At 46.5% G+C, this 19,941-nt stretch overlaps 1 protein-coding gene across 1 annotated transcript in view; it reads right to left on the minus strand.

Annotated features, from left to right (window-relative positions):
* Positions 1 to 12,787: 12,787 nt before the first annotated feature.
* Positions 12,788 to 19,941, minus strand: part of LOC144504275 (uncharacterized) — a 30,662-nt gene continuing 23,508 nt past the window's right edge. Inside the window, exon 3 of the mRNA XM_078229372.1 lies at positions 12,788 to 19,437. Within this exon, the coding sequence (XP_078085498.1) occupies positions 17,362 to 19,419 (2,058 nt within the window). The 5' untranslated portion in view covers positions 19,420 to 19,437 and the 3' untranslated portion in view covers positions 12,788 to 17,361. The remainder of the gene's footprint in view (positions 19,438 to 19,941) is intronic.

A 19,941-nucleotide genomic window follows, 5' to 3' on the forward strand; every position in this document is an offset into this window, starting at 1 on the left:
GGTGAGGAGGGCAGATTTCCTTCCCTAAAGGACATTAGTGAACGAGATGGGTTTTTCTGACAATTGATAATGATTTCATGGTCATCGGTAGATTCTTAGTTCTAGATATTTTTTTGTTGAATTCCAATTCCACATCTGCCGTGGTGGGATTTGAACCCACGTCCCCAGAACATTAGCTGAGTTTCTGGATTAATAGTCTAATGATAATACCACTAGGCCATCGCCTAGTGCCATTGCCATTCTTTCACTGTCGCTGGGTCAAAATCCTGGAACTCCCTCTCCAACAGCGCATGGACTGCAGCGGTTCAAGAAGGCAGCTCACCATCACCTTCTCAAGGGGCAACTAGGGAAGGGCAATAAATGTTGGCCGAGCCACTGACACCCACATCCTATAAAATGAATTTTTAAAAAGGCATGTGGAATACTTGCCTTTATTAGCCTCCAAAGTGTAGCCTATAAGATCTGGGAAGTTATGTTGGAATATACAAAACAGCTGGAGGGCTGTGTGCTGTTTGGCTCACCACACTACAAGAAGTATGTGACTGCACTAGAGAGGAGATTTATGAGGGCGTTGTCAGCACTGAAGAATTTTAAATATGAGGAAGATGAAATCGGTTAGTTTTCTTTGGAATAGAAGAGACTGAATCGAGAGTTGATTTGGAGTGCATAAAATGGAGAGTTCTAGATAGAGGGGACAGGAAGGCCTGATGGTCAAGGGATTCACACCCAAATGATAGAGATTTAGGGCATGAGGTAAGAGGTTTAGAGGGAGCTCAGAGGGTTTTTTACACCCAAAGGGTGGAAGGGATTTGGAACGCACTGCCTGAAAGAGCACATTTAAAAGCTGCTTGGATAGTCACTGGAAATATCGGAGCCCACATGGCAATGGGGCTGGGAGGTGGGATTAGACTGGATGGTTCCTTGTTTACCAGGATGAACATAACAAGCCGGATTTTCCTCTCCCTCTCAGGTGTATTTCATGACAGCAGGAGGCAGCACACTGCTCGCTGTTGACGTGATTTTATGGTCTTGCTGTTGTCAGAAGGAATTTCCCATTGAACGCACACCTCACTGTCAGGAACCCGCGGCGGGGGTGTGCCATCAGCGGGACCGTAAGATCCCACTGGTGTAAATGGCAGCAAGATTTCGGTGAATGGGTCAATTGGCCTATTTCTGTGATTTGCTTCGATTCTATGGTTCTCTCCCTGTAAGGTACTCAGAGGCTGGGTATCACTTGGGGAGAGGAAGGTTATTCTTTGACTGAAGGGCAGGGTGGAATTTCTGCAGAGAATTATCCTGGATTCCCTCTGTAACTTCAGCGGTTATCCCAGAGAAAGAGTGAAAACATTGGGAAATAAGGAGAATAACTCTGGAAATTCAACTGCAATGTATCTTATCCCCAACTTCAGAAAGGCACCTCCCAGCTTGCTATTTCCACGTACTGCCCCCAGAAAACACTTCACCATCTGATGTTGTAAGAAATGGCTGGTAGGTGCAGTTCGAGTTCTGTTGATTATTTGTGCACATTATGAATGAAGAGGTAAAGGAGATCAAAGGATATGGGGGGGAACAGTGGGATCAGGCTATTGAGTTGGATGATCAGCCATGATCAAATTGAATGGCGGAGCAGGCTCAAAGGGCTGAATGGCCTCCTCCTGCTCCTATTTTCTATGTTTCTACGAACAGGACTGGGAATACCCCAGACTTTTTTCACCCTTCACTGCTGGAAGGTTCTGGAAACTTTCCCAATTTCTCTAAATAATTCAAACCCAGGGTTCCAAGCTGGAAGGATAATCACATTCGGGAGAGGCGATGGCCGAATGGTATTATCTCTGGACTATTAATCCAGAAACTCAGCTAATGTTCTGGAGATCTGGGTTCGAATCCCGCCATGGCAGCTGGTAGAATTTGAATTCCATTAAAAATGTCTGGAATTAAGAATCTACTGATGACCATGAAACCATTGTTGGAAAAACCCACCTGGTTCACTAATGTCCTTTAGAAAACAAAATCTGCCGTCCTTACCTGGTCTGGCCTACATATGAGTCCAGAGCAAAAGCAATGTTGTTGACCCTCAACTGCCCTCTGAACAAGGGCAACGAGGGATGGGCAATAAATGCTGGGGAGCCAGCGATGCCCATGTCCTACAAATGAATAAAAAAACATGCTAGCCCTGTTAATGGGATATGGACACTACTGGCACAAATGTCCTTGAATAAGTGGTGGTGAGTTGCTTTCTTGAACCACTGCAATCCATGTGCTGTAGGTGCACCCACAGTGCTGTTAGGGAGACGGGTGGAAATGAATGCTAAGCTGTAGCAGGGATCCATGTTCAGGTGCCTAAAGAAAGATATAAAAGTTGCTATTTGCACCTTACTGCAGCACATTTCCTCCTAATCAGTGGCAGTGAGATATTGTGGGGATGGAGACATTCCACCTTTCTGGCAAGGTGAGAGTGAATGTGTGTCTGGAATCAAAAATGGAATTCTAAATAAGTGATGCCTCTCGCTTTCAATGAGCATCGACTGCAAACAGTGAATACATCGTGAGGATTAGTTGACCGTTGTGCAATTTCCTTTGAAACTAAAACCAGTGAAAAGAAGAGAGAATTTTTCAGGAACCGAAAGAATTTGTGTCAGTAAAGATTTCTTACAGAAATGAACACGCCCCTGGTTATCCCATGAGATTGAATTATCAAATTAAAGAACAGATCTTAGCTAGTGAGTCTTGTGGAATCTTGTGGTTTTGGAGCTGGATCCAGGCCAGTCGGGATTGGGACTGATTGTGGAGACTCACTTTCTGCTCTTTTCCCAAGGATTCCAGCTCAGCCGAGGAGGAATTGAGGCAGCCTGCTCCTCGGGCATAGAGGAGAGGTTCCAGAATCTTCCATCCCCTGGACCTTCCTCCCTGTCTATGACGCCCTATCCCGGTGGCCTTCTCAACTTGTCCCAAATGGATCACCGGAGGAGACACTCACCTTGACCAATCACACACATGGGTATGCGTCCTATCACCCTGTGGCACCAACCTACTGGATTGTCCATACTTTGAGCTGCATGGCCAATCACCTGGACCTAGAAGTTCAATTGCACTCAAATTCTTTAGTATTCATTTTGAAGATACTGGGAAGACCAGCAAATGGTGTCCGTCCCTGGTTCTGGAGGAGACGGTCGTGAGTTGCCTCCTTCTTAAACCACTGCAATCTGTGTGGTGAAGGCCATTGATACATCTGGCAAATCCCTGGTCACTTTTACTGAAATCAGAGTTTTATTTCAAGGTTTAAACGGAATTAAAACTCCCAAACGACCGATGATGAACTTGCATTCTTTGGATCATTAGTCTATCAAATACCCATTTTATTATCTGTATGCCTGGAACTGAGATTGTTGGTTGCAGCGGCGGGTGTGGGGAGGGTCGGTGGGATCCAAATGCATGTCTCCTGATAGCACTTACATTGAGCAATAACACCACTGGAACTGGCCACCGCTCTGAATTGTATGTTACTGGTGAGCTGCAGGAGTGATCATGGTTCCAGAGGCAGGTAGTGGAGGGGTGGTGGAGTGAGAGGGGTGGCTGAGAGACTGGCCAAGAGCACCAGTCTGTGTAGGGAGGGGGTGAGGCAGGTGGGGGGTAGTGGGCAGAACCTGCAGCGTTAGTGTGGAGCCTGAAGGAGGCACTCTTGCTCTCCTAGGCTCCATGTCCAGGTAACATCCCACCTTTGTGTTGACAGCTTCTCGCTAGCCAATGAGGCACGTGCCACATTTCTGTCTTGGGCTGCGCTCACTCTAGCATGGTATGTCGTGCCCTTCAATGCACATTACTCACCTGAAAAAGGGGCACTGTGCACTCAATTCCTCAGTCATAGAAGTAAGTCAGCTGCACAGAGGCTGAGTGAGGTGCAAACTGAGATTCAGTGTGTTTACCGCAATTTGGAGTCCCACATGAGGGGTGGGACCATAAAATGCAGCGATACATCTTAAAGTCCATTCACTTTGGCAGGAATGGAGATTGCCACCAGTGGGAGGGGCTGTAAAATTCCACCCCTGGTCTCAGTCAAACCGTCAGGAGATTAAACCCGGTGGAGGCCACATTCTTCCCAATGGGAAACAAGGAAAGCCAAGGAGAACGTGACCCACAATAGGCCTCTATCCCACTCTGGATCTTCAGCTCCAAGCTTAGACAGAGAATGGTTTACGATGATCAAGGAAAGATTGTTAAAAATAAGCTGTCACTTTATTCCAATTCAATTTTTTTATTATTTATTGAAACTTTTTGATACATTGGTTAGAATAAATTAAATATAGCCAGCTGAATGTACTTGCCTACTGGAATCAAGCCTCATTTGCATAACCTATTATTGTCCTCTCTATTTCCAGCTCCCATCCGTTCACAGTGAATATTGGTTCAATAAGTTTGATGTTGAAGTCTCTGTTTTCCCAGGAGTAAAGCGTTGGCTCATTCCCACTTTACTGCTCTCCCCTCCCATCAACCAGCCCTCTCAATTTTCCCAGCTCACTGCACCCACACTGCACATTCCCTTATCGACTCCCAGTGGCAGGAACTTTGCAGAATGAGATGTTAAGCCAGGGCCCTGTCTGCCCTCTCAGGGGGACATTAAGGATCCCATGGCACCACTGACAGCACAGCAGAACCCAGAAAATGTATCTTTAATCTCTTCAGTCTAAATTGATAATAACAGCCGGGCAAATCAATCCTCTCTAAAATGGATTAACCTTGCCTGTAGCTTAGTCATACCCAGTTCAGAAGCCCCAGGTCTCATGGCAGGTTGGTGCAAAAGGTTGGATCTCATGGGATAAAGGGGGAGGTGGCTAGATGGGTGGAGAACTGGCTTGGTCACAGAAGACAGAGGGTGGTAGTGGAAGGGTCTTTTTCCGGCTGGATGCCTGTGACTCGTTGTGTTCTGCAGGGCTCTGTATTGGGACCTCTGCTGTTTGTGATTTATATAAACGATCTGGAAGAAGGTGTAACTGGGGTGATCAGTAAGTTTGCGGACGACACGAAATTGGCTGGACTTGCAGATAGTGAGGAACATTGTCAGAGGCTACAGATGGATATAGATAGGCTGGAAATTTGGGCAAAGAAATGGCAGATGGAGTTCAATCCAGATGAATGCGAAGTGATGCATTTTGGTAGAGCTAATGTAGGGAGGAGCTATACGATAAATGGCAGAACCATAAAGGGTGTAGATACGCAGAGGGACCTGGCTGTGCAAGTGCACAGATCTTTGAAGGTGACGTCACAGGTGGAGAAGGTGGTGAAGAAGGCATATGGCATGCTTGCCTTTATAGGACGGGGCATAGAGTATAAAAGTTGGGGTCTGATGTTGCAGATGTATAGAACGTTGGTTCGGCCACATTTGGAATACTGCGTCCAGTTCTGGTCGCCACACTACCAGAAGGACGTGGAGGCTTTAGAGAGAGTGCAGAGGAGGTTTACCAGGATGTTGCCTGGTATGGAGGGGCTTAGTTATGAGGAGAGATTGGGTAAACTGGGGTTGTTCTCACTGGAAAGATGGAGGATGAGGGGAGACCTAATAGAGGTGTATAAAATTATGAAAGGCATAGATAGGGTGAACGGTGGGAAGCTTTTTCCCAGGTCGGTGGTGACATTCACAAGGGGTCACAGGTTCAAGGTGAGGTGGGGGGAGGTTTGACACGGATATCAGAAGGACGTATTTTACACAAAGGGTGGTGGGGGTCTGGAATGCGCTGCTGGGCAAGGTGGTGGAGGCGGGCACACTGGGAACGTTTAAGACTTATCTAGATAGCCACATGAACGGAGTGGGAATGGAGGGATACAAAAGAATGGTCTAGTTTGGACCAGGGAGCGGCGCAGGCTTGGAGGGCCGAAGGGCCTTTTCCTGTGCTGTATTGTTCTTTGTTCTTTGTTCTTTTGGTCTCAGCTGGTAACAGTGCCATTAGACAATACTGAGTACAAGAGTTAGGAAATTTGAATACAAGCGTTGGGAAATCTGAGTACAGGAGTTTGGAAATTTGAGTGCAAGAGTTGGGAAATCATGTTGCAGCTATATAAAACCTTGGTTCGGCCACACTTGGAGTATTGCGTGCAGTTCTGGTCACCACACTACCAGAAGGACATGGAAGCTTTGGAGAGAATGCAAAGAAGGTTCACCAGGATGTTGCCTGGTCTCGAGGGTGTTGGCTATGAGGAGAGGTTGAATAAACTGGGATTGTTTTCACTGGAAAGACGGAGGTTGAGGGGAGACCTGATAGATGTCTAAAATATTTTGCGAGGCCTCGATAGGATGGATAGTGAGAGGCTTTTTCCCAGTGTGAAAGAGGCAAGTACAAGGGGGCATAAGGTCAAGATGAGAGGGGGAAGTTTAAGGGAGATGTGCAGGGAGAGTTTTTCACGCAGAGAGTGGTGGGTGCCTGGAACGCGCTGCCAGAGGAGGTGGTGGAAGCAGGCACATTAGCAACATTTAAGAGGCATCTGGATGGGTCGATGAATAGGGAGAGAAGAGAAGGTTACGGACCGAGTAAAGGCAGGTTTTCTTTTTTTAGTTTAGTTAGGGCATCATGATCAGCACAGGCTTGGAGGGCCAAAGGGCCTGTTCCTGCGCTGTACTTTGCTGAGGATTGGGTGAAGTTGTTGGGAAATTTCAAACGCCTGCACACATTCCCCATCGATGCTGTGCATGTGGACGATGGGCTGAAAACTCAACCATTCCCACCCCCCATCAATTTCAATTTCCACTGGTTGCTATGGGAGGTGGACATAGCAACCATCCAACATTCCGGAAGACCAACACTATCATCCCCAACCCCTGTCCAGGGCAAACCTCCCCATTTCCACACTCACAGCCCACCTAGAGTTTGGACGATTCTGAGCTGGGGTGAAAATAACCCACCTTCACCAATGCGCATTATTTGTGGATTTAAAGAACCTGCCATCTTAGCAAGACCAAATAGGTTTATTCCTTCTGGGAACTTTACGCTCAAACACTTACCTCAGGTGATGTGAGTGTGTTCATCTCAAATTTACTTTTGCAATTCTAGCAATCCTAAAATAGAATTAAAACCAAAGGTGTTTCTTTTTCTAAATTTGTTTCCAGACGTTCTGAGAGAAACAAGTTTTAGTTTCAGGAAATCAACATCAGCAGAGAAATGGTTTTGGGGAAATTGATGGGATTGAAGGTGGATAAATCTCTAGGTCCTGATAATCTTCATCCAAGAGATAGATAGGATGCAAAGCTGGGCTGAAAAATGGCAAATGGAGTTTAACCCTGATAAATGTGAGGTGATTCATTTTGGTAGGACTAATTTAAATGTGGATTACAGGGTCAAAGGCAGGGTTCTGAAGACTGTGGAGGAACAGAGAGATCTTGGGGTCCATATCCACAGATCTCTAAAGGTTGCCACTCAAGTGGATAGAGCTGTGAAGAAGGCATATAGTGTGTTAGCTTTTATTAACAGGGGGTTGGAGTTTAAGAGCCGTGGGGTTATGCTGCAACTGTACAGGACCTTGGTGAGACCGCATTTGGAATATTGCGTGCAGTTCTGGTCACCTCACTATAAGAAGGATGTGGAAGCGCTGGAAAGAGTGCAGAGGAGATTTACCAGGATGCTGCCTGGTTTGGAGTGTCGGTCTTATGAGGAAAGGTTGAGGGAGCTGGGGCTGTTCTCTCTGGAGCGGAGGAGATTGAGGGGAGACTTAATAGAGGTTTATAAAATGATGAAGGGGATAGATCGAGTGAACGTTCAAAGACTATTTCCTCGGGTGGATGGAGCTATTACGAGGGGGCATAACTATAGGGTTCATGGTGGGAGATATAGGAAGGATACCAGAGGTAGGTTCTTCACGCAGAGAGTGGTTGGGGTGTGGAATGGACTGCCTGCAGTGATAGTGGAGTCAGACACTTTAGGAACATTTAAGCGGTTATTGGATAGGCACATGGAACACACCAGGATGGTAGGGAGTGGGATAGCTTGATCTTGGTTTCAGATGAAGGTCGGCACAACATCGTGGGCCGAAGGGCCTGTTCTGTGCTGTACTGTTCTATGTTCTATGTTCTATGTTCTAAGAGTACTTCAGGAAGTGGCCCTGGAAATAGTAGATCCATTGTTTTTAAAGTTTATTTTATTATTGTCACAAGTAGGCTTATATTAACATTGCAATGAAGTTACTGTTAAAATCCCCTAGTCACCACACTCCGGTGCCTGTTCGGTACACTGAGGGAGAATTTAGCATGGCCAATGCACCTGACAAGCACATCTTTCGAGCAGTGGGAGGAAACCAGAGCACCCAGAGGAAACCCACGCAGACACAGAGAAAACATGCAGACTCCGCACAGACAGCCACTCAAGCTGGGTATCAAACCCGGGACCCTGGTGCTGTGAGGCAGCTATGCTAACCACTGTGCCACCATGCTGCCCATTGGTGGTTATTTCCCAAAATTATTTGGACTCTGCAATAGCTCCGACAGATTGGAGGGTAGCTAATGTAAGTCCGCTATTCAAAAAGGGAGGTCGAGAGAAAACAGGGAACGATAGACCAGTGAGCCTGACGCCGATACTGGGGAGGTTGCCAGAGTCCATTATCAAGGATTTCATAACTCAGCATTTGGAAGGCAGTGGGATAATCAGACAAAGTCAATATGGATTTCCAAAAGGGAAATCATGCTTGATGAATCTATTGGCATATGGCATGCTTGCCTTTATAGGACGGGGCATAGAGTATAAAAGTTGGGGTCTGATGTTGCAGATGTATAGAACGTTGGTTCGGCCACATTTGGAATACTGCGTCCAGTTCTGGTTGCCACACTACCAGAAGGACGTGGAGGCTTTAGAGAGAGTGCAGAGGAGGTTTACCAGGATGTTGCCTGGTATGGAGGGGCTTAGTTATGAGGAGAGATTGGGTAAACTGGGGTTGTTCTCACTGGAAAGACGGAGGATGAGGGGAGACCTAATAGAGGTGTATAAAATTATGAAAGGCATAGATAGGGTGAACGGTGGGAAGCTTTTTCCCAGGTCGGTGGTGACATTCACAAGGGGTCACAGGTTCAAGGTGAGGTGGGGGGAGGTTTGACACGGATATCAGAAGGACGTATTTTACACAAAGGGTGGTGGGGGCCTGGAATGCGCTGCTGGGCAAGGTGGTGGAGGCGGGCACACTGGGAACGTTTAAGACTTATCTAGATAGCCACATGAACGGAGTGGGAATGGAGGGATACAAAAGAATGGTCTAGTTTGGACCAGGGAGCGGCGCAGGCTTGGAGGGCCGAAGGGCCTTTTCCTGTGCTGTATTGTTCTTTGTTCTTTTGGTCTCAGCTGGTAACAGTGCCATTAGACAATACTGAGTACAAGAGTTAGGAAATTTGAATACAAGCGTTGGGAAATCTGAGTACAGGAGTTTGGAAATTTGAGTGCAAGAGTTGGGAAATCATGTTGCAGCTATATAAAACCTTGGTTCGGCCACACTTGGAGTATTGCGTGCAGTTCTGGTCACCACACTACCAGAAGGACATGGAAGCTTTGGAGAGAATGCAAAGAAGGTTCACCAGGATGTTGCCTGGTCTCGAGGGTGTTGGCTATGAGGAGAGGTTGAATAAACTGGGATTGTTTTCACTGGAAAGACGGAGGTTGAGGGGAGACCTGATAGATGTCTAAAATATTTTGCGAGGCCTCGATAGGATGGATAGTCAGAGGCTTTTTCCCAGTGTGAAAGAGGCAAGTACAAGGGGGCATAAGGTCAAGATGAGAGGGGGAAGTTTAAGGGAGATGTGCAGGGAGAGTTTTTCACGCAGAGAGTGGTGGGTGCCTGGAACGCGCTGCCAGAGGAGGTGGTGGAAGCAGGCACATTAGCAACATTTAAGAGGCATCTGGATGGGTCGATGAATAGGGAGAGAAGAGAAGGTTACGGACCGAGTAAAGGCAGGTTTTCTTTTTTTAGTTTAGTTAGGGCATCATGATCAGCACAGGCTTGGAGGGCCAAAGGGCCTGTTCCTGCGCTGTACTTTGCTGAGGATTGGGTGAAGTTGTTGGGAAATTTCAAACGCCTGCACACATTCCCCATCGATGCTGTGCATGTGGACGATGGGCTGAAAACTCAACCATTCCCACCCCCCATCAATTTCAATTTCCACTGGTTGCTATGGGAGGTGGACATAGCAACCATCCAACATTCCGGAAGACCAACACTATCATCCCCAACCCCTGTCCAGGGCAAACCTCCCCATTTCCACACTCACAGCCCACCTAGAGTTTGGACGATTCTGAGCTGGGGTGAAAATAACCCACCTTCACCAATGCGCATTATTTGTGGATTTAAAGAACCTGCCATCTTAGCAAGACCAAATAGGTTTATTCCTTCTGGGAACTTTACGCTCAAACACTTACCTCAGGTGATGTGAGTGTGTTCATCTCAAATTTACTTTTGCAATTCTAGCAATCCTAAAATAGAATTAAAACCAAAGGTGTTTCTTTTTCTAAATTTGTTTCCAGACGTTCTGAGAGAAACAAGTTTTAGTTTCAGGAAATCAACATCAGCAGAGAAATGGTTTTGGGGAAATTGATGGGATTGAAGGTGGATAAATCTCTAGGTCCTGATAATCTTCATCCAAGAGATAGATAGGATGCAAAGCTGGGCTGAAAAATGGCAAATGGAGTTTAACCCTGATAAATGTGAGGTGATTCATTTTGGTAGGACTAATTTAAATGTGGATTACAGGGTCAAAGGCAGGGTTCTGAAGACTGTGGAGGAACAGAGAGATCTTGGGGTTCATATCCACAGATCTCTAAAGGTTGCCACTCAAGTGGATAGAGCTGTGAAGAAGGCATATAGTGTGTTAGCTTTTATTAACAGGGGGTTGGAGTTTAAGAGCCGTGGGGTTATGCTGCAACTGTACAGGACCTTGGTGAGACCACATTTGGAATATTGCGTGCAGTTCTGGTCACCTCACTATAAGAAGGATGTGGAAGCGCTGGAAAGAGTGCAGAGGAGATTTACCAGGATGCTGCCTGGTTTGGAGTGTCGGTCTTATGAGGAAAGGTTGAGGGAGCTGGGGCTGTTCTCTCTGGAGCGGAGGAGATTGAGGGGAGACTTAATAGAGGTTTATAAAATGATGAAGGGGATAGATCGAGTGAACGTTCAAAGACTATTTCCTCGGGTGGATGGAGCTATTACGAGGGGGCATAACTATAGGGTTCATGGTGGGAGATATAGGAAGGATACCAGAGGTAGGTTCTTCACGCAGAGAGTGGTTGGGGTGTGGAATGGACTGCCTGCAGTGATAGTGGAGTCAGACACTTTAGGAACATTTAAGCGGTTATTGGATAGGCACATGGAACACACCAGGATGGTAGGGAGTGGGATAGCTTGATCTTGGTTTCAGATGAAGGTCGGCACAACATCGTGGGCCGAAGGGCCTGTTCTGTGCTGTACTGTTCTATGTTCTATGTTCTAAGAGTACTTCAGGAAGTGGCCCTGGAAATAGTAGATCCATTGTTTTTAAAGTTTATTTTATTATTGTCACAAGTAGGCTTATATTAACATTGCAATGAAGTTACTGTTAAAATCCCCTAGTCACCACACTCCGGTGCCTGTTCGGTACACTGAGGGAGAATTTAGCATGGCCAATGCACCTGACAAGCACATCTTTCGAGCAGTGGGAGGAAACCAGAGCACCCAGAGGAAACCCACGCAGACACAGAGAAAACATGCAGACTCCGCACAGACAGCCACTCAAGCTGGGTATCAAACCCGGGACCCTGGTGCTGTGAGGCAGCTATGCTAACCACTGTGCCACCATGCTGCCCATTGGTGGTTATTTCCCAAAATTATTTGGACTCTGCAATAGCTCCGACAGATTGGAGGGTAGCTAATGTAAGTCCGCTATTCAAAAAGGGAGGTCGAGAGAAAACAGGGAACGATAGACCAGTGAGCCTGACGCCGATACTGGGGAGGTTGCCAGAGTCCATTATCAAGGATTTCATAACTCAGCATTTGGAAGGCAGTGGGATAATCAGACAAAGTCAATATGGATTTCCAAAAGGGAAATCATGCTTGATGAATCTATTGGCATATGGCATGCTTGCCTTTATAGGACGGGGCATAGAGTATAAAAGTTGGGGTCTGATGTTGCAGATGTATAGAACGTTGGTTCGGCCACATTTGGAATACTGCGTCCAGTTCTGGTTGCCACACTACCAGAAGGACGTGGAGGCTTTAGAGAGAGTGCAGAGGAGGTTTACCAGGATGTAGCCTGGTATAGAGGGGCTTAGTTATGAGGAGAGATTGGGTAAACTGGGGTTGTTCTCACTGGAAAGACGGAGGATGAGGGGAGACCTAATAGAGGTGTATAAAATTATGAAAGGCATAGATAGGGTGAACGGTGGGAAGCTTTTTCCCAGGTCGGTGGTGACATTCACAAGGGGTCACAGGTTCAAGGTGAGGTGGGGGGAGGTTTGACACGGATATCAGAAGGACGTATTTTACACAAAGGGTGGTGGGGGCCTGGAATGCGCTGCTGGGCAAGGTGGTGGAGGCGGGCACACTGGGAACGTTTAAGACTTATCTAGATAGCCACATGAACGGAGTGGGAATGGAGGGATACAAAAGAATGGTCTAGTTTGGACCAGGGAGCGGCGCAGGCTTGGAGGGCCGAAGGGCCTTTTCCTGTGCTGTATTGTTCTTTGTTCTTTGTTCTTTTGGTCTCAGCTGGTAACAGTGCCATTAGACAATACTGAGTACAAGAGTTAGGAAATTTGAATACAAGCGTTGGGAAATTTGAGTACAGGAGTTTGGAAATTTGAGTGCAAGAGTTGGGAAATCATGTTGCAGCTATATAAAACCTTGGTTCGGCCACACTTGGAGTATTGCGTGCAGTTCTGGTCACCACACTACCAGAAGGACATGGAAGCTTTGGAGAGAATGCAAAGAAGGTTCACCAGGATGTTGCCTGGTCTCGAGGGTGTTGGCTATGAGGAGAGGTTGAATAAACTGGGATTGTTTTCACTGGAAAGACGGAGGTTGAGGGGAGACCTGATAGATGTCTAAAATATTTTGCGAGGCCTCGATAGGATGGATAGTCAGAGGCTTTTTCCCAGTGTGAAAGAGGCAAGTACAAGGGGGCATAAGGTCAAGATGAGAGGGGGAAGTTTAAGGGAGATGTGCAGGGAGAGTTTTTCACGCAGAGAGTGGTGGGTGCCTGGAACGCGCTGCCAGAGGAGGTGGTGGAAGCAGGCACATTAGCAACATTTAAGAGGCATCTGGATGGGTCGATGAATAGGGAGAGAAGAGAAGGTTACGGACCGAGTAAAGGCAGGTTTTCTTTTTTTAGTTTAGTTAGGGCATCATGATCAGCACAGGCTTGGAGGGCCAAAGGGCCTGTTCCTGCGCTGTACTTTGCTGAGGATTGGGTGAAGTTGTTGGGAAATTTCAAACGCCTGCACACATTCCCCATCGATGCTGTGCATGTGGACGATGGGCTGAAAACTCAACCATTCCCACCCCCCATCAATTTCAATTTCCACTGGTTGCTATGGGAGGTGGACATAGTAACCATCCAACATTCCGGAAGACCAACACTATCATCCCCAACCCCTGTCCAGGGCAAACCTCCCCATTTCCACACTCACAGCCCACGTAGAGTTTGGACGATTCTGAGCTGGGGTGAAAATAACCCACCTTCACCAATGGCGCATCATTTGTGGATTTAAAGAACCTGCCATCTTAGCAAGACCAAATAGGTTTATTCCTTCTGGGAACTTTACGCTCAAACACTTACCTCAGGTGATGTGAGTGTGTTCATCTCAAATTTACTTTTGCAATTCTAGCAATCCTAAAATAGAATTAAAACCAAAGGTGTTTCTTTTTCTAAATTTGTTTCCAGACGTTCTGAGAGAAACAAGTTTTAGTTTCAGGAAATCAACATCAGCAGAGAAATGGTTTTGGGGAAATTGATGGGATTGAAGGTGGATAAATCTCTAGGTCCTGATAATCTTCATCCAAGAGTACTTCAGGAAGTGGCCCTGGAAATAGTAGATCCATTGTTTTTAAAGTTTATTTTATTATTGTCACAAGTAGGCTTATATTAACATTGCAATGAAGTTACTGTTAAAATCCCCTAGTCACCACACTCCGGTGCCTGTTCGGTACACTGAGGGAGAATTTAGCATGGCCAATGCACCTGACAAGCACATCTTTCGGGCAGTGGGAGGAAACCAGAGCACCCAGAGGAAACCCACGCAGACACAGAGAAAACATGCAGACTCCGCACAGACAGCCACTCAAGCTGGGTATCAAACCCGGGACCCTGGTGCTGTGAGGCAGCTAGGCTAACCACTGTGCCACCATGCTGCCCATTGGTGGTTATTTCCCAAAATTATTTGGACTCTGCAATCGCTCCGACAGATTGGAGGGTAGCTAATGTAAGTCCGCTATTCAAAAAGGGAGGTCGAGAGAAAACAGGGAACGATAGACCAGTGAGCCTGACGCCGATACTGGGGAGGTTGCCAGAGTCCATTATCAAGGATTTCATAACTCAGCATTTGGAAGGCAGTGGGATAATCAGACAAAGTCAATATGGATTTCCAAAAGGGAAATCATGCTTGATGAATCTATTGGAATTCTTTGTGCATGTGACTAGTAGAGTTGACTGAGGAGAACCAGTGGATGTGGTTTATTTCGACTTTCAGAAAGCTTTTGACAAGGTCTCACATAACAGACTGCTATGTGAAGTTAACGCATATGGGATTGCAGGTAATGTCTTGAGATGGATAGAAAGCTGGTTAGCAGATAGGAAGCAAAGACTTGGCATAAGTGGGTCTTTTTTCTGATTCGCAGTCAGTGACTCGTTCACATTATATATTAATGATTTGGAAGAGGGAACAAAATATATTATCTCCAAATTTTCAGATGTTCCAAAGTTGGGTGGGAGGGTGAGCTGTGAGGAGGTTGCAGAGATACTTCAGCGTAATTTGGACATGCTGAGTGTGTGGGCATCTGCATGGCAGATGCAGTATAATGTGGATAAATGCGAGGTTATCCACTTTGGTAGCAATAATAGGAAGACAGATTATTGCTTGAATGGGTGTAAATTGAGCGAGGTGGATAATCAGTGAGATCTTGGTATCCTCGTGTGTCAGTTGCTGAAAGTAAGCGTGCAGGTACAGCAGACGGTAAAGAAGGCAAATGGTATGTTGGCCTTCATAGCGTGAGGATTTGAGTTCAGGGATCGGAATGTTTTGCTGCAATTGTATAGCATATTGTTGAGGCCACACCTGGAGTATTGTGTGCAGTTTTGCTGTCCTTATCTGAGGAAGGATGTCCTTGCTGGAGAGGAAGCACAGCAAAGGTTTACCAGGCTGATTCCTGGGTTGGCATGTCTGTCATATGAAGAAAGACTAAGTCGGTTAGGATTGTACTCACTGGAGTTTAGAAGAGTGAGAGGGGATCTCATAGAAGCTTATAAAATTCTAGCAGGGTTAGACAGGGTCGATTCAGAAACAATGTTCCCAATGGTGGGGGAGTCCAGAACTAGGGGTCATAGTTTGAAGATCAGGGTAAACCTTTTAATACTAAGGTGAGGAGAAATTTCTTCTCCCAGAGGGTGGTGAATGTGTGGGATTCACTCCCACAGAATGTAGTTGTCTGATTTCAAAAAGAAATTAGTATAGCTCTTGGAGCTATAGGAATCAAGGGATATGGGGAGAATCAGGATATTGAATTTGATGACCAGCCATGATCAAAATGAATGCCAGAGCAGGCTCGAAGGGCTGAATGGCCTCCTGCTGCTTCTAATTTCTATGTTTTTATTTTAAATCCTTTCACATCTGGAGACCACCTGTGCTCACACCCCCACACCTTGCTGCAGTGCCACGAGACTTGCATAACAAGCGTGGAAATTCGTAATATTCTGAATTTACTGTCTGGATTCTAGGACAGTTAATGTTCCATTTATTTTTGGGATGTGGGTGCTGTTGGTGAGGCCAGCATTCATTTCCCAGCCCCAGTTAATTGGCTGTTAGAAGATAGTGGTAAGCTGCCTTGATGAACCACTCGTATGGAGAAGGTGCATCGTCAATGCATGTTAGATACTCTCTGGCCTGCCTCCCAGTGAATCTCATGTTAGATAATATATGACCTGCTTCACATTGGATCCCATGTTGGATAGCAAATGGCCTGCCTCACTGTAGATCCTGTGTTTGATAGTCTTTGGTCTGCCTCACAGTAGATCCCATGTTAGATAGTCTATGACCTGTTTCACAGTGGATTCCATGCACTATTTAGAAGACAGTAAGAGTTTTAACACCACCAGGTTAAAGTCCAACAGGTTTATTTGGTAGCAAATACCATTAGCTTTCAGAGCGCTGCTCCTTTGTCAGATGGAGTGGAAATCAGATTTCCATCTGACGAAGGAGCAGCGCTCCGAAAGCTAATGGTATTTGCTACCAAATAAACCTGTTGGACTTTAACCTGGTGTTGTTAAAACTCTTACTGTGTTCACCCCAGTCCAATACCGGCATCTCCACATCATGACTATTTAGAAGAGCCAGGGAGCTCTGCTCAATCTCCTGGCCAATATGTCTCCCTCCAGCAACATCACCAAACAGTTTATTGAACGATCAGCGCACAGATTAGCGAATGCTTACCAAAAGTGACTAAACTTCTGAAGCACTCGATTGACAGGAAGGAACTTTGGGATGATAAGGGCTATGTAAGTGCAAGTCTGTTCTTTCAGAGAGTTCTATGACTTTGATTCAGCGATGATGATGATGAATGTACAGCAATGTATGGCCATCAGGACGGTGCGTGATTAGAGGGAAGCTTGGAGTGGATTTGCTTGCTACAGCAATTGGCAATCATACCAGCCTGGTGCAAGACTGGCTGAATCCATGAACAAACTGTACAAGAACAAGCCTTCCTATGAAACTGTTACTGCTGTCACAAATCAAAGGAGGAAGTGGAGGTGAATTACTGGACTAGTGTCCTGGAGGATTGCTGGGATCCGGCTCTCCTTTACACATGGGACACAGACTGCGGGGAAACACATGGAGAGAGCAACACAGTGCGTGTAACTGGAGCAAACTCCGACCATGAATCTAGCCAATGCTCCCTCTCTGTTGGGCAACGTGCAAAAGTCCTTGAAGTTGGTGGCAGAGGGAATTAATCCAGAAGGAAAAAAAACTGTTCTTTCCTTCTGGGAGGATAAATTATTTGCAAACCCAAGCCTCAAGCAGATGCAGTCTGCTTTTGTACATCAGGGAAAATTTAAAGCATTACTTCCAAATCATTGTTGCATATTCTGTCTCCAGTCAGTTAGAGCATCTTAATGTTCAACTTGGGATCCTCCTTCAGACTGTGCTTGAGTATCTTGCTCTATTGTCCTTCTGTAAGAGGCAGGATGCCCTCTATTGTGGAGTTGATGTGATCAATCCTTTGTTGTATTTGCATCTCAAATTCCTGTTTGTTCTTCACAATGAGTTGGTTAACTGCCTCCTTTGAAGCTGTGTAATCCTCCTGAAGTTTGCTGCGCTTTACATTAAACATCGGGTCAGAGGGACTCAAATTGATGTACGTCTCCAAACTGGAGATTTGGTCCCTCAGGTGCTTTTGAGAGATCTCGACGTAAGTCTCTGAGATCATGTGGCACAGGTTGGCAATGTTACAAGCCTGAAAGGCTTCTGTGTAGATCACATCCTTAACAAAAGAGTCCTCGGAATATCCTGGGAATGCTTCGTAAGCCTCGCTGTCACTGGTGAACTGCGTTAGGGTGTCATTGAGAGAGACTGTAATCAGATTGGACACCATTTGGAAGAAGTTGTTCATCTTAGCCCACTGCTCCTTGACTTTGCTCAATGCCTCCAGACCCATATTGAGCAGCTTGAGAGTGGTGTCATAGTCTATCTCCTTCACCTGACACCTCGTCATTGTGATCAATATCTCATCAAGGTCCTTAGTCATCTTATCCTTTGTCTCAGACATTCTCTGATACTCCTCTCTGGTAGAATCCAATTGGTGTTTGGCTTGTTCTACTCTGAAGCGGGCTTGATCCAGGACCAAATTGGACAAACCTTCTTGCACCTGCTCCAGGTCGGCAGCATTGGTTAGATTTGGTGGTTGGGGACTGAGGGCTGGAACGTTGGTGGATTTTTTGATGTCTGCAAGGAACTTTAGAACATTAGCATTCTGCTCTTTGATGACCGTGCCAAGACTTTCCAATTGAGCCTCATTGGGCTTCTCACACTTAGTGACCTCCTCCAGAAGGTCGGATGCTGTGATCCCATTCTCACACAATTTCAGGGCTGTTTTCTTGATGTTGCAGTTTTCCTCCTGCTCAATCTTGCCCAAGCTGTTCTGAAACATCAGCTTGTAATCAGAGCTGCTGTTCTGGGAGTTGGCATTAGGCAACTTGCTGATGTCAATGGCCCCACTCTCAGAAACTAGGTCATGAAGCAAGGTGCTGGCCATCACCATCTCCAAGCCTTTCAAATAGATGCTGGTTGGGTCCCCTGAGCTACTGTCTGCGTCTTCGTCTGGGGAGCTTGATGGTTTCTTCTTCTGCATGTTCTTCTTCAGGTGCTGTGCTGCTGTCTCAGCGATTTCAATGGCCAGGCTCACTGGCTCAGTCAGTCCCGTCGTCACCAGCTCCATGGCAAGACTGCTTGTCAAGTCAAGCAAAGACTGTGTGACGTAAACTCCAACCAGGTTTTTCCCAGTGGGGATCATCTTCACTGCCTTTCGGTACACGGAATGAGCCTCCTCCATCTGGACGCACATCTTGCTGAACTGAGAATCCACCCTCTTCTTTTCCTTCTCTGCTGCCTCCTTCCGGGACTGACACTCTGCTAGGGTCAGTTTGACCTGGTCCAGGGTTGCATGGTGCTCTGTCCGGGAGCTGGCACAGAATTCCAGCAATTCTTGGACCAGTTCGATGAGTGAGGTGAATTCCTCCTCCACAGAGGCCGCCAGGCGCTGGCACTGCTCCGCCACCGTTTTGATGCTTTTCAGGCGGTTGGGCAACATGGCTTTGATCACCTTTGGGTCGCGGGTCAGTACCTGCACCACGCTGGCCAGGTGCTTTGGGGCTGTTAGGGAGTAGAGACGGATCTGGTCCATATTTTTGTGAGCTTTGTTGAAAGCTTTCCATCCCTGGTCACACAGCTGCATCAAACAGGCATGGAACGATTCTGGGTGTCGTAAAAAGCGGAACGTTTTGCCAGCCGTGCTGAGCTTCACCTGGAATGCCTCCGCCGCGGAAATGAATATCAGCTCACCTAAGATCGCTATGGAGAGGGGCCCAGGCGTCAGAAACTCCTCCCAGTTGGCATAGGGCTTCATGATCAGTTCCAGGTCTTTCTTGATATCCTCTGCCGCACTCATCAACCTCATGCTGCGGTTGACCTTTGCTACGACCTGTGCCTCTTCTGTTGACATGGTGATCGGGTTAATGTCCTGTCGATAAATTCAGGGACATTTGATTTAATCAAAGGCAGAAAAGGAAATGTGTGGCTCAGTGGGAGAACTCTTACCTCAGAGTTAAATGTTTGTTGGTTCAAATTCCACTCTACAGATTTCTTAGAACATAGAACATAGAACAGTACAGCACAGAACAGGCCCTTCGGCCCACGATGTTGTGCCGAGCTTTATCTGAAACCAAGATCAAGCTATCCCACTCCCTATCATCCTGGTGTGCTCCATGTGTCTATCCAATAACCGCTTAAATGTTCCTAAAGTGTCTGACTCCACTATCACTGCAGGCAGTCCATTCCACACCCCAACCACTCTCTGCGTAAAGAACCTACCTCTGATATCCTTCCTGTATCTCCCACCACGAACCCTATAGTTATGCCCCCTTGTAATAGCTCCATCCACCCGAGGAAATAGTCTTTGAACGTTCACTCTATCTATCCCCTTCATCATTTTATAAACCTCTATTAAGTCTCCCCTCAGCCTCCT

This window comes from Mustelus asterias, chromosome 15 (genome assembly GCF_964213995.1).
Source record: "Mustelus asterias chromosome 15, sMusAst1.hap1.1, whole genome shotgun sequence".
NCBI classification, from domain to species: Eukaryota; Metazoa; Chordata; class Chondrichthyes; order Carcharhiniformes; family Triakidae; genus Mustelus; species Mustelus asterias.